Source organism: Mustelus asterias, chromosome 2 (assembly GCF_964213995.1).
Source record: "Mustelus asterias chromosome 2, sMusAst1.hap1.1, whole genome shotgun sequence".
NCBI classification, from domain to species: domain Eukaryota; kingdom Metazoa; phylum Chordata; class Chondrichthyes; order Carcharhiniformes; family Triakidae; genus Mustelus; species Mustelus asterias.
In genome coordinates, this window is record NC_135802.1 from 48,607,536 (window position 1) to 48,622,551 (window position 15,016).

The 15,016-nt window shown below is 43.6% G+C and overlaps 1 protein-coding gene across 1 annotated transcript in view; it reads left to right on the forward strand.

Annotated features, from left to right (window-relative positions):
• Nucleotides 1–8,255: 8,255 nt before the first annotated feature.
• cubn (cubilin (intrinsic factor-cobalamin receptor)) overlaps nt 8,256–15,016 on the forward strand; it is a 374,618-nt gene continuing 367,857 nt past the window's right edge. The window contains exons 1-5 of the mRNA XM_078200308.1: nt 8,256–8,327; nt 9,534–10,022; nt 12,483–12,661; nt 12,796–12,925; nt 13,246–13,356. Of these exons, the coding sequence (XP_078056434.1) occupies nt 8,256–8,327; nt 9,534–10,022; nt 12,483–12,661; nt 12,796–12,925; nt 13,246–13,356 (981 nt within the window). The remainder of the gene's footprint in view (nt 8,328–9,533; nt 10,023–12,482; nt 12,662–12,795; nt 12,926–13,245; nt 13,357–15,016) is intronic.

The window sequence follows — 15,016 nt, forward strand, 5'->3', positions numbered from 1 at the left end:
CACAAGCATCTCCATCAAGGAAGGTCACCTCAGCACTTCACTGTACCGCAAGCTCACGGATAACCTCACAATGCTCCACTTCTCCAGCTCCCACCCTAAGCATGTTAAAGAAGCCATCCCCTACGGACAAGCTCTCCGTATACACACGATCTGCTCAGATGAGGAGGATCACAACAGATACCTCCAGACGCTGAAAGATGCCCTCATAAGAACAGGATATGGTGTTCAATTCATCGATCGACAGTTCCGACGCGCCACAACGAAAAACCGCACCAACCTCCTCAGAAGACAAACACAGGACACAGTGGACAGAGTACCCTTCGTCGTCCAGTACTTCCCCGGAGTGGAGAAGCTACGACATCTTCTCCAGAGCCTTCAACATGTCATTGAAGACAAACATCTCGCCAAGGCCATCCCCACACCCCCATTTCTTGCCTTCAAACAACCGCAGAACCTCAAACAGAACATTGTCCGCAGCAAACTACCCAGCCTTCAGGAGAACAGTGACCACGACACCACACAACCCTGCCACAGCAACCTCTGCAAGACGTGCCGGATCATCTCACGTGAGAACACCATCCACCAGGTACACGGTACATACTCTTGCAACTCGGCCAATGTTGTCTACCTGATGCGCTGCAGGAAAGGATGTCCCGAGGCATGGTACATTAGGGAGACCATGCAGACGCTACAACAACGGATGAATGAACACCGCTTGACAATCACCAGGCAAGCATGTTCTCTTCCTGTTGGGGAACACTTCAGCGGTCACGGGCATTTGGCCTCTGACCTTCGGGTAAGCGTTCTCCAAGGCGGCCTTCACGACACACGACAGCGCAGAGTCGCTGAGCAGAGACTGATAGCCAAGTTCCGCACACATGAAGACGGTCTCAACCGGGATCTTGGGTTCATGTCACATTATCTGTAACCCCCATGACTTGCCTGGGCTTGCAAAATCTCACTAACTGTCCTGTCTGGAGACAATACACATCTCTTTAAACTGTGCTTAACGCTCTCTCCACTCCCATTGTCTATTCCTTTGAGACTTGATTACCTGTAAAGATTCGCATTCCAACCATTATTTTGTAAATTGAGTTTGTGTCTTTATATGCCCTGTTTGTGAACAGAACTCCCACTTACCTGACGAAGGAGCTGCGCTCCAAAAGCTAGTGGATTTTGCTACCAAATAAACCTGTTGGACTTTAACCTGATGTTGAGACTTCTTACTGTGTTTACCCCAGTCCAACGCCGGCATCTCCACACCGTTGAGTCCACACAGGGTCTCTGCAAACGCAATGCAGCTAGTTCCATTTCCTTTCCCTGTCACCCTGCAAATTTTTCATCTTCAGGTACTTATCCAATTCCCTTGTGAAAACCACATTTGAAACTGCCTCTGTCACCCTCTCAGGCACTGCATTCCAGTTCCTAATCACTTGCAGGGTAAAAAGTGACTTTCTTTTGCCAATCATCTTAAAACTGTATCCTCTGGTTTTCAACCCCTCCTCCAAAGAGAACAATTTCTCCCTGTCTACTCTGTTTTGCACTTATTATTTTGAACACCTATTATCAAATCTCCTCTCAAGCGTCTCTTTGAGGAGAATAACTGAAGTCCCTTATTCTTGAAACCATTCTCTGGAAACTTGTGTACACCCTCTCGAAATCCTTTACAGCCTCCCTGAAGTGCAGTGCCCAGATTTGGACATAATAATCCAGTCGGTGTTTTATAAAGTTATCAGAAAGTCCTTTCATTGGTACTCTATGCCTCCCTTATAAAGCTCAGGATCTCAAAGACCTTGTTAACCAATTTTTCAATCTGCCTGTCACCTTCAACAATTTGCAAGAGGTCTCTGCTCTTGCATCCTTTTAGTTTATTGTGCTTCCTAATTTTCCCTATCAAAAGGTAACACTTAACATTTTTCTATATTAAATTTCATCAGCCATTTGTCCACCAACCTGTCTGTGTCTTCTTGAATTTTATTACTATCCTCAAAGTACACAATATTTGTAAATTTTGTCATCTGTAAATTTCAAAATTGTGCTCCGTATGCTCAAGTCAAATTATTAATATGTTTCATGAGATGCAGTGGTCCGAGCACTGGACCCTTTGGTTGCACTTTCTTCCAGTCCAAAAAGAAACTGTTCACCACGATTATTTCCTGTCACTCAACAATAGCAGTTCTATCATCCTCTGCCAAAATTTCAGTATCGAAGGATGATTGGAAATGTTTAATTGCAAATGTGCCAATTTCAATGTGTTGAGAATGGAACAGCCCCACATAAATTGGAATGGAAGATGGGCAGGAGAAACTGCAATGGGACAATAGGCTGTTCTCAAAGAGAACATAGTTGAGGCACAGTATCCCGAAACACTTTTTGCCCTTCCTTGCTTCAGCATCCTCAGGTGCATCTCAGCCTGGTGACCTATCAACTTTAAGGGCAGGATCCTCTGGCTGAGCTTGCCCCAAGGCTGGAAAATACCACCTGAAGTCAATGGACCTTTGCATGGTTCGTGTCCCGCCCGTTATGATTCTCGTGACAGGCGGGACAGGCAAATTCCATCCTAAGTACAGCTAGCTATTCTAATTTTTAAAAAATTCATTTTTAGCCCATCTTGTACCAGTTCTCCTTTGCTCTGACTTTGGCAGCATTTCTTCCTTGGGAAAAACAGATACAAAGTAATCATTTAGTGCCTTAGTGTGCCCTCTATCTTCATTCCTAGATCCAGTTTTTGATCCATAAGCAGCTCCACAACTCTTATCCTTTTTCCATTCAGGAATGGATATAATACTTCCTGGTTCCACTTTGTTAGTTTCCAGACTCATACTCTCACTTCCCCTTTCTAGTTTTGTTCGCATTGCCCCTCTGAACTTTTTATGATTGCCCTGGTTCTCACTTGATGCCATGTTTTCTCACAGAGGTCATCCTTTTTCTGCATCATCTATATATCCCTTTCCTCACCGAGGGAAATTTGCCTTTGATTGCCCTACCACCCCATCACAGGAATTACCTCAACTGTACGTCTACCATGTTGTCTTTAAAGACAGCCTTTTGTTCCATTGCAGTTTTGCCTGCTCATCTTCTATTCCAATTTATGCGGGACAGTTCTGTTCTCACACACCGAAATTGGCATTCTTCCAATTACTTTTACTTTAAAATTTTCCATTTTTTTTTCCATAGCTAATCCAAACTTCTTGGTACTATGATCATTGTTCCATAACTGTTCCCCTGCTGACACTTGATTCACTTGACACACTTAATTTCTCAAACCAGACTAGCATGACTTCATCCTTCATCAGATTGGAAATGTACTGATCAAGAACATTCTACTGAAAATATTTCAGATACTCTTCTCTCTCTCTGCCTTGTATACTATTATTATCCCACGTACCCCATTATAACTACTCTATAGTTCTTGCACCTCTAAGCAATTGCAAATTTCCTTCTCTTTAACTTTTCCACTAGCTGGTGGCCTATCGAATACAGACCAGTAATGTAATGGCACCTCCATTGTATCTTAAATACAATGGAGGTTCTGTCCTTGACTGCTCCAATATATCCTCTGTATCTATCAATGTGATATTCTACTTAATCAGTATAGGGATATTTAGTACCCAGCGTTGTTTCTTTTTGATTGCCACAACATCACATTCCGATGTGGCTCTTTGGGCCTACAGCTCACCAAGCCTATTCCCTGCATTTACGTACATGCACTAAAGCTATTTTTATTTTACTATATTTCATCTTGGTCTGACCCCACCTACTGTTCCTCCAATAGTTCTCGCAAACTGCACTGAGAGGACATTGATCCCTGTCCTGTTGTGATGCAACCCATCTCACCTGTACAATTCCTGCCTCCCCTCAGAACTAGGGGTCCCAGGAATGAAAAGCCCTTCCTTTAACACAATCTGTGATCTGCAAAAGTGTATGGCATTTCATCATAATCCAATCTTTGTGTATGTGAGTGAGATACAATGTGTGTGACATTGTGTTTAAATAGGGGCGAGTTGTGAGAATAAATAGCTTCTATTTTAAACTCACCAAAACTTGCTGCTGACATTTTTAGTTGTAATACATACTCCAAGAGTAAGAACAGGCTGTTATGATCCTTGACCGGACCTCCAGGATTTTGCTACAATTTGGTTCAGGTCCAATAACATTTTTAAGTGGACAAAGTTTGGTATTCAGGACACTTGCTCAATGAATAAAGTCTCAAGAGTCTACAGGTTTTGAATCAACAAAAAAAAACTTTACAAGACCAGAAAACAAAACAATTTACAATATATTCTACACGAACATTCAGGGTTAATATAAGATGCATGTGAATTAACGGGCAAACTATGGTTGAACATACCACACTCCATAATAAATGGCAGATGCAACCAAGACAGAGTCCAGGGATTTCCCAACAACCCACCCAGATGTCAGTCAACCAATGCCTCTGAAACACTATCTGTCTCATGGGGATTTCCAGTATTACCTTCGAAGATCTCAGCATGGTATTCTCTCCAAAAATCATTTCAATTCAGATGGCCTCAACAATGGCCCACATTGGAGGGTTTCAAAAAAGTTGGCTACAGAATTGCTTGTGCATCTATGTGCTTCTTTCGTATGATACTTTAATGTCAGAATTGAATGCAACACATGTAGCAATACTTCTTTAAAGTGCTGTTTTGTTTCATTTGTATTAACGATTCCCCAGACCCCACATTTGAGATAATAAGTGCTATTGTAAGAGAACAAACTCATTGTTTATAAATGGGGTGTTGTCTCTTGATGTTTTCTGAACATATTCTCTAAGTGAATTTGGCTATGTTACAATTTGTTTCAATTGTAATTGTGATTTTTTTAAACTGACCTATATGAACCGAAACATCTCTTCTGTTGAGTTTTTATTTATGGAGGAGCGTTACCAGGAGCAACAAGAGTAATAGCCTGAGAGATTATTTTACATCGTTGTGAATAGAATGCCTCATAGAGCAGTTGAAACTGAAACCTTTGCATCTTTTCAAGGAAAATGTTAGCTAAATATTTAAATAGCAGGGCTGTGGCACTTTGAGAAGTGTTCAATGATATGAAATTTGTTTTGCACTATTTCAATGAAGACATTTCTCATACGTGATGAGCAGAATGGCTTCCATTTGTGCCAAAACTACTTTGTCTGCATTGGTTTCAACAATATCTAAGTTACTGGGAATGTAACTTAGCCTTAGATGTAAAAGGGAGCTTTCTCACTGCTGGGCAAAATATTTCAACGTCCAATGTTATGCCTGTAAAACACAACAGGAGGAATGTGGGTCTTCCTAATTGACAGTATGTTGTCGTCATCATCTATTCCTTGAAACTGGGATGATGCCTGCCAGGATTCATGATTTGTGTGCCTCAGCAGGCCTATCCTGCAGCCACAAGTCTTTGGGCCATGAGATCAAGTGTTGCCCTGATGAAGACGGTTCTCAAGCCAGGGATTTGCTCCCTCTCCTTTAACTTTTGTCATTCTTCTGCAGCACAGCTTATGTGGTGCATTTCCGACTGTTGGATGAAGTTGCATGGTACAGTTAGCAGAATGGGCCAATGTTCATTTGTCCCCTTTCAATTAGATCTTCACCGTATCTTCAAAACATTTTTGCTGTCATCCTTGAGATTGGGTGTCCACCTTGAGATCAGGTGCCATCCTCAAGTTGTGAAAAAAGGATCTGCTTCTGAAGCTGATTATTTGGCATGCAATTGCAATGTCCAGGTCAGCAGAGCTGATTTCACATGGCAATACTTGTGGTGTTGAAAGAATTAGATTCATTGAGGATGCTGGATTTTTTTCCCCTGTCTTCCCATTTGACATTGAGTATCCTGCAGTGGACATTCTCTAGCACCTAGAGGTGTCTTTGGTGGATGACCCAAGTCTCATTGCCATATAAAAGGGTGGTGAGCAGAACAGCATTGAAGACTAAAACCGTTACCCGCTAATGGAGGTCTTTGTTGCTGAAGACCTGGTTGCACAAGTTTTAGAAACTGAGCAGACACACCTGATTCTGTGCTGGATCTCCATTTCAATCATGAGCTTTTGTGAAAAGTGGTTGCCAAGATATGAGAGGTGTTCAATGATCTCTAAAGCTTCCCAAAATAACATTGCTGGAGATGCAGGTTCTTGCCTGGGGGTGGGTTGGTGGTGAGTGAGAGATCAACCTTTTATTTGCTGAGTTGAAAAAGTATACAATGGTTTGAATATCCCTTGCAGAGTGGTCACATTTCCACATTTGCCACCATATTGTCAGTTATGGATGTGCTGGAGGGTCATTCTAGTCTTGATTCTCACCCTGTTCAGGCTGAAAAGCTTCTGGTAATGTCAAAACTCAATCATGACCCCTTCTAGTGGTTGCTCAGGAATGAGTCTGATAACCAAGCTGAGGAAGATAGTGAAGACAGTTGGTGCAAACACACAGCCTTATTTTATCTCTGTCCGGATATTTGAGGGTTTTGTATCCATTTCTTACAAAGGACAGTTGCTACCATTCCGTTTTACAGGAGTCACAGGATAGTAACACATTTTCCAAGTCCCAGGGGAACCTTTCAAAGGCTTTGCAAGCCGATGTAGTCAAAGGCCTTTGATAGATTAATAAAGGTCATGTAGAGCTTTTTGATTTGTTCCATACATTTAAATATCAGTTCTATAGATCTCCGCAGTAATGTTGTCTGGCCATTCTTCATCTGTCGGACAGCCTTTTATATCTCTGCAAGAGTTGGCCAGAAGCCCAAATGTTATCTCTCAAGCTGTTGAGACACTTCTTTGATTGTTTTGTCCAATACTGCTGTCTCCCATTTGAGAAGGCTGTGGTAGTTGTGATCTCAGGTAGGTGCATCGTTTTGGAGAATATCACCATCTTCAGTTTGCGGGGGTTGGATGGGTTTGACCCATCTGTTTCAAGTCCATTAACGTGGTGGCTTGCTGGCCTTAAAGAAGCTGCTAATGTAGTACTGGCCTGCATAGCATTACATTTCATTGACCTTCTACTCACAGCGCCAGGGACCTGGGTTCGATTCCCGGCTTGGGTGACTGTCTGTGCGGAGTCTGCACGTTCTCCCCGAGTCTGCGTGGGTTTCCTCCGGGTGCTCCAGTTTCCTCCCTCAGTCCGAAAGACATGTTGGTTTGGTGGATTGGCCTTGCTAAATTGCCCCTTAGTGTCAGGGGGATTAGCGGGGTAAATACATGGGGTTATGGGAATAGGGCCTGGGTGGGATTGTGGTTGGTGCAGACTCGATGGGCCAAATGGCCTCCTTCTGCACTGTAGGGATTCTATGATTCTATGAAACATTCATTACCTCTAACAAGAGGGAGCTACCTTCCTTTAACATTCAATAACATTACCATGGTTCGTACCATTAAAACCCTGGGATATTATTGGTCAAAACATTAACTAGTTGAACAATATAAATGTTATACTTATGACAGCAGGTCAGAGACTGAGAGTTATGGCTCAGCTCTTTCTCCATAAAAGCACAGGTCAGTAATGCGATAGAATATTCTCCACGTCAGGATGGGTAAAGGTGCAACAACACTCATAAAAACTGTGGTAGTCTGTCAGATTGGCAGTTTGTCCACCAGCTGAAACATACATCCAGTTGGGCACCACGGTGGCACCATGGTTAGCACTGTTGCCTCAAAGCGCCCGGTACCCAGCTTGGGTCACTGTGCGGAGTCTGCATGTTCTCCCTGTGTCTGCGTGGGTTTCCTTCGGATGCTCCGGTTTCCTCCCACAGTCTGAAAGACGTGCTGGTTAGGTACATTGGCTATGCTAAATCTCCCTTAGTGTACCCAAACAGGTGCCAAAGTGTGGTGCCTCGGGGATTTTCACAGTAACTTCATTGCAGTGTTAATGTAAGCCTACTTGTGACACTAATAAATAAACTTGAAACTGGTGTGCTGAGGCTCCTGTGTGCTCAGTCTACAGGATGCACAATAGAAATTTCCACTGCTTCTTTTACAATATTTCTCAAATCCATCACTTGCACCATTTCGAAAAATATATTTGGGTGAATCTTGAGCCCGTGTTCGCCGATTGCGGGAATGGCTCAAAATGTGGAGAGTTCGGAAAGGCGTGATTCTCGCCGGTGAGATCGTGCTTTTCAATTTTGAACAAATCTCGTGGGCGGAGTGATGTGGAGCATGTTGGGGAAAGGTGGGAACCTAATTTGAATGCATTCGCGAGCAGTGTTTTTGGATATTGAGCCCACAACAAGTATTCAGCTGGTGCCAGCATGACATAATGTCATCGCCAACAGATGAAGGTTTACATAAGCCTGAACCTGGCGCTTCATCTCCAAGGGGGATAAAGGAGGTGAGCGCTCAGGCAGTCCAAAACTCAAAGGGCACTAGGGAGAATGCTGAGGATGCACAGAAGTGCAGCTCGGAGCTAGGGGTGAGGGTCATTGTCAACATTGGGGTCGAGGGGGGGGAAGGGGTTGAGAGGCAGGGGTGCGGAGCCCAGAGGCTTTACCTTCCCTTCATACCAGTTTGCCCCTTGCTTTGAGGTGATGTGCTGGCTGTCAAACTGGCATCGCTTCCTGGTTCCTCCATGCTGGGTTTGTGTTCAAACAGTAGCTGAGTGGGTGCCCTTTCTTGCTGGGAGCTGCAAACTGGGTCAGAAGCGGCCACAACAGTGGGGCAGTTCTGGGTGCGACTATGAGGTCCTGGGGCCCTGCTTTTGGAGAGGCCAGGTTGCAAGGGCAGTGTGGGGGATCAGTGATGGAGAGCCACCCTACTTCACGAGGCATAAAGACCTTCTCACCTGGGGGAGGGCGAATGCAGTAAAACTTACAACCCTCACTCTGTCAATGGTGTGAAGCCAGAGGGGCTTACTGGGCAGGAAGTTCAAATCTACTTCTCTGCAAACTCTGACTCTCAGATCCAGCAGCGAGTTGATTATTCTCATACAAGGTTGCTTAATTGCACAGCATTGAAGAGCCTGAAGAATGAGGCTGCCCTCTAGGGAATTGCTTCAAAAGCTAAGAGCATACCTCCCAGGATTCAGCTATGTCTCATCAAGATGAATGTTGTTGCCAGAGCGACTAACTGATGAAGCCCCAAGAATGTAGATGTGTCTTTCAATTCAAGCCTTAGCAGTACATGGCTCGCACTGTGGAGAACCCCGTGACAAGGTAGGATGGTGATAGCTGGCACCACTTACCCGGTTCAATATCAGGTCTGGCACCATTTGCGAGGTGCCCGTCAGGTTGCAGACCTTGCTGTCATGCATTCTGTTGGGTGCACTTTAGTACTATGTAAGGTCAGGACATGTTCTCTGCATAGGTGGGTGGGGTGGGGGAATGTGTGAGTCAGATGCCATGAGACAATAGAGGCTCAACACTATTCATCCTGCTGGAGTACAGAGGAAGCAATATGGGGATATGGCTGTAGTGTCAGAGGGTACGGTATGAGGAAGAGTGGGCAGCAATGGGGTGGAAGTCACTGACTCATGGAGCGATGAGGATCAGGGCTCTCTGACAACTCCTCAGCACTCCTGGTGGTGTTCTTGCTCTTTCAGTGCATGATTCATGAGAATCATGGAGCTGTTGATTTGGCCTTTCTACTGATCGGGATTGACCAGCAACAGAGACAACGACAAGTTGCTGCGCTTGGCCAGGACCAGTGGCCTGGAGCTGCTCAGGGAGCAGGACCACACATGGAGGAGCAACGTCGGAGACAGTGGCAGCCACAAATCTTCCAGCGTCGATGTTCCTACCTTCAGTTCTCCAAGCTGCAGTGCCAGAGAAGACTGCGTCTCTCCTGGGGGACAGTGGACCACCTCTGCCACATATTGCATGAGTTGGCACTCCATGGAACTGGAGGACACCCAATGTCTGTGGCCCTTAAACTTACAGCCGCTCTGAACTTCAATGCTAACGGTTCGTTCCAGATCAGCACAGGGGACATCTGTGACATCTCACAGTCTACCACTCATAAATGTATCAGGGAGGTGATCGATGCCCTTTATGCCAAGGCTGGACGGTTGATCAACTTTGACTGGGGCCAGGTGAGCCAGGACTCCAGGGCCTTGGGCTTTGCCCACCTAGCAGGGATGTCCCAGGTGCAAGGCCTGATAGACTGCACCCATGTGACTCTTAAATCACCATGACGGCATGCAACGCATTTCAGGAACCGCAAGGGATTCCACTCCCTCAACATCCAACTTGTCTGCGACCGCACAATGCACTTCATGCAGGTGTGTGCCCATTTCCTTGGGTGTGCCCATGGCAGTTACATTTTGGGCCACTCACAAATCCTATCTGTCTTTGAGGGAGAGCAGTGGCTGGAGGGATGGCTCCTTGGGGACAAGGAGTACCCACTCAGGAGATGGCTAATGATGCCAGTGCAGAGGCTATAAACACCAGCAGAGTCTCAATATAATGTTTTGGCTGTTCACGTCACGCCAGCACTGCGGACAAGGGTGGAAAAGTCCGGCCATTTTGTGGGGGGAAAATCACGGCCCATATTTGGCCTGTGTCTTGGAACAGTCACTTCTGGATCTCTTGGCACTTGTGTCTTGTGACTTTGAATGCAGTTTTAACTGGAGTTCCAACTCTTGGAGATAGGGAACAGAGTTTGTTTTGAATTTATTTTTGCAAATAATGTGAATTCGGATCCAAAACAAAGCCAGATTATCCAAGCATTATCATATTGCCGTTTGTGGAAATTGTGTGCAAATTGACCGTCCTCTTTCTGACATTACAACAGCAACTGCACATCTAAACCACTCAAGTACTTTGGAATGTCCTGAGTTCATGGAAGGCGTTATATAAAGCTTGATTAATGAGGCAATGTGATGGTCAATTCATGTGGCAATCTTCACAGCAATGAGATAGGACTGACATTGTGCCAGAATGTGTCTCTTGACCTGGTTCCAATCGTTGACATAACCCAGTGATAACCTCCTTCATGAAGTGATTGTGGCAAAGAGAGGTTTCCACCAATATGCCAAATCTGTCTATTTAATTCTCGGACTAATTCCTCCTGGATAACAGAAACCCAGGAATTGAGCACATCTGCTTTCCCTGGAGCCAAACTCCATGGTTATGGGGAGCGGGCGGGTAAGTGGAACTAAACCACTATCAGATCAGCCATGATCTTATTGAATAGCGGGGCAGACTCGAGGGGCTATATGGCCTACTCCTGCTCCTATTTCTTATGTTCTTATAGAACAGGAGACTCTGGAAAAGTATGGGCTTTGAGAAGATTTTATTGAGGTCTTTGAAATAGTGAAAAGATCAGATAAGTGATTTGCATTGCAGTGTTAATGTTAGCCTTACTTGTGACTAATAAATAAACTTAAAACTTAAGAAAGGGCCAACAGGCCTGAGGATAAATTACATATGCACAGAACTAGATCAGATATTATCATATACTTGATTTTGTAGAGTTCTGGAATATCTTGCCAGCATATGGAGTGAACATGGATTTACTGTGAACGTTTAAAGGGAACAGGAGGAGTTTCTGTGTTTGGTCAACCTAACCTTGTGTAGAAGGTACTGGAACATGCCTCCCGATCATCATAGTCTTCTGGAACTTGTTTGATTGTTCTCAAAGGTTGGAGAGAAACTTGCTAGAGTTAAATTAGATCTGGTTGTTCTTTTCTCTTTTTTTTGTCTTTCCCAAGAGATCGTGTGGCTGCTGAGTGGGAGATGATCGCAGCTAGGATTGATGTTGCGCAGTAGTCATACCATGGAAATATGGGACAGATGCAAGAGGCCCAATGTTCTATTCCTGTCCTTCGTTTCTTATGTTGTTTATGAGGGCAAATACACGGCCTCTTAACAAAAACCTGAAATTTCTCCTATGGAAACTTTTGAGTTTGGCAATGCCAGTACTTGGGCCTACCCATCTGCTTTTGCAAGCTGTGTGTGCAGAATGCATGGCTGCACTATCTGAACATACCATTCGGAATTGACCCTAATTTCTGGTGAGACTTATCTGAAGTGCTATAATCTAGGCTGTGGAAAGATAAAGTAAATGGATGGTATGGGCGGCACGGTAGCACAGGGGTTAGCACTGCTGCCTCACAGCACCCGGGACACAGGTTCGATTCCCGACTTGGGTCACTGTCTGTGTGGAGTTTGCACATTCTCCCCGTGTCTGCGTGGGTTTCCTCCAGGTGCTCCAGTTTACTCCCACAGTCCAAAGATGTGGGGTGAGGTGGATTGGCCATACTAAATTGCCCCTTAGTGTCAGGGGGACTAGCTAGGGTAAAAGCATGGGGGTATGGGGATAGGGCCTGGGTGGGATTGTGGTCGATGCAGACTCAATGGGCCAAATGGTCTCCTTCCGTACTGATTCCATGATTCTATGATTCTAAATGCAACAATAGTTATTTCAGATTTCCTGCATCTGCAGTACTTTGCTTTTGTAGCATTTTTTATCTTAGCTAGCTCATAATACTTCAGAATTGTACATCTAATCTGATGATAGATATGATCAAAGTTCATTTTTTGGGTTAAAGGTACACCTTTTCAAAATTGCTTCAACCGACCAGTATAAGCAGCAGAGCTTGTGGGGATATGCAATTGACATGACTTACTCCAGGCACTCTGTCTGGCTGTTAATTGCAATTTTTATATTGAAATGTGAATCTGAGAATGATGGAAGTGGTCAAGAGGAGAGAGCTATCAGCAGTGACCAGTAAGTATTACTTTAATAATTTCAAAGGACAATGCTAAGTTTTGAAAAACAAGAAATGCATTTGTATAATTCTTGAAGCTGTTATCCACCATATTGTTAATTCTTGCTAATTCGAGTGTCTTTTTTATTACAAGGCCAAAAATGGCTTCAAATAATGGCAATTTGATATTTCAAACTGGCAACTTAAAGAACATTGAATTCAGGACATCACCATCTGGGAGAATTAAACTCAACAATAATGATCTGGAACAGCAATTCATTCAGGTAATAATTAACAATGTCTAAAATATAAAATACCGGGTTGTCATTTTATTAAGAATGCAAATAATTTTGATAGTGCCGATAATATTCTTTAACTAAGTAACTCTGATTATTTCGCCAGCCGAAACAATGATCTTTATAATTAAATATTTTGCTTCACGTGTTCAATTTGAAATTAAAGTTTAACATGTGGAAGTGGTCCTGACTGATGCAGTCCCGTTTTAACTGTTTTTGAGTACTGAATTGTACATATTATTTTGCAACAACTGCAGATTATTTATTATTTAATGCGATTAATTTAATTGTTTTACTGTACCTTTTAGATTAGAAAAAATAAAGATGACATTGTAGAACTGAAAACTAGTGGAGGCCATGTCCCTCAGAATGTTTCCAATCAAATCTTCCAGCTGAATTCAAAGGTAAGCAGACAGTTTGTGGTCTCCATCTGGCTTGTTCACTTTCAATTAATCTTCATGACCATAAAAATGGAACATCCAGGATTCAGAAGAACACCTTTGGACTTTATTGCACCAAGACTCTGTGGGTGGCATGTGGCACAGTGGTTAGCACTGCTGCCTCACAGCACCAGGGACCTGGGTTCAATTCCAGTATTTGGTGACTGTCTACGCTGAGTTAGCACATTCTGCCCGTGTCTGCGTGGGTTTCCTTTGGGCACTCCAGTTTCCTCACACAATCCAAAGATGTGCAGGTTAGGTGGATTGGCCATAGTAAATTGCCCCTTAGTGTCCCAGGATGTGTAGGTTAGGAGGATTCACGGGGTCAATATGTCGGGGTAGGGCAAGGAGTGAACCTGGGTAAGGTGCTCTGTCTGAGAGTCAGTGAAGACTTGATGGGCTAAACGGTCTCCGTAGGAATTCTACGATTCTATTCACATGATACCCTGCATTTTATCTGCTCATTCAGCATTTCATTAAAGACTACTCAACATGTAAAACTTACATTTTCTACAAAATACAGATGAAGAATGTTTAAAGAAGAGGAAATAGATTCTTGAAACTGTCCTCTCTTTCAGTCATATATCCATAAAAATAAATTTAGACCTGAATTTTCACTCTCAGGAATGCAGAGTTGGATCATAGCCTTTCATTCCCTCCATGCTCCTCTGCCCACTCCCATGGCACTTTATATACCTTTGTCAACTTACTATCAACTCATGACTATCCATGGCCTCCACTCACTATTCTTTGCCCTTACTCCTGCCATGCCAAGGCACCCAGTATCCACCAGGGGCAGATCTCAGAAGTCATGCTGAGCTAGAATAAAGTCCTAAGTGTCTCTTGCAGATTTTATTTAAAGTCACTCTCATTCATAAAAAAAAATCAGTACATTTACATTCCTTCAATTGCATCAACCCGTATACATACATTTCATTCAAGTGCATAATCCCTTATAAAACAACCAAGAGGATTATAGTCTCACTTCAGATAGCCTATTACCATTTGGAGCTGTCAATCAAACTTTGAATTGAAGGCACCCTACTGTGATAATGGAAGGTTTTGAAATCAGTCATACACCACTATTCTAATAATGGTAATCCTCAGGCTATTTCACAGACAGAGTGAAATAGCAAGTGTTTTGTTTAACACTCCGGACATTTTTTCAAATGATTTAAAAAGCAGAAGCTTTAAATGCCTTGACAAGTTGAGAGATACTTTTGATAGTTGCCTTTGACAGTACATTTGACATTTTTGACAGTTCCAATGAACTTGACAGTTAATGTGCTTATGTAAGTGTCACACACATTCATGTCTAATTTTAACAATAGTAAGGGACACCTTACCTCTCCCAAGGGGCACCTGACCTCTCCCAAATGGTACCTGACCTCCCCAAAATATCTTAGGATCTTATCCAAAGGGACACCAAAAATGTGCCCCACCTCTCCAGGGCTAATCTGCACATGTTATGTTTCATACATCTGGGTCACCAAAATTAGATATGAGTGAAAGTAGCTGCTGATTTATACGGGCACTTGCCTCCACAAAATGTGCAACTCTCAATCCGGGATCCAACTCTCCATCCGGGATCTATTCTGGGATGAGACTTCTGATTTTTGCTCTTTTGTGCCACTTTCAC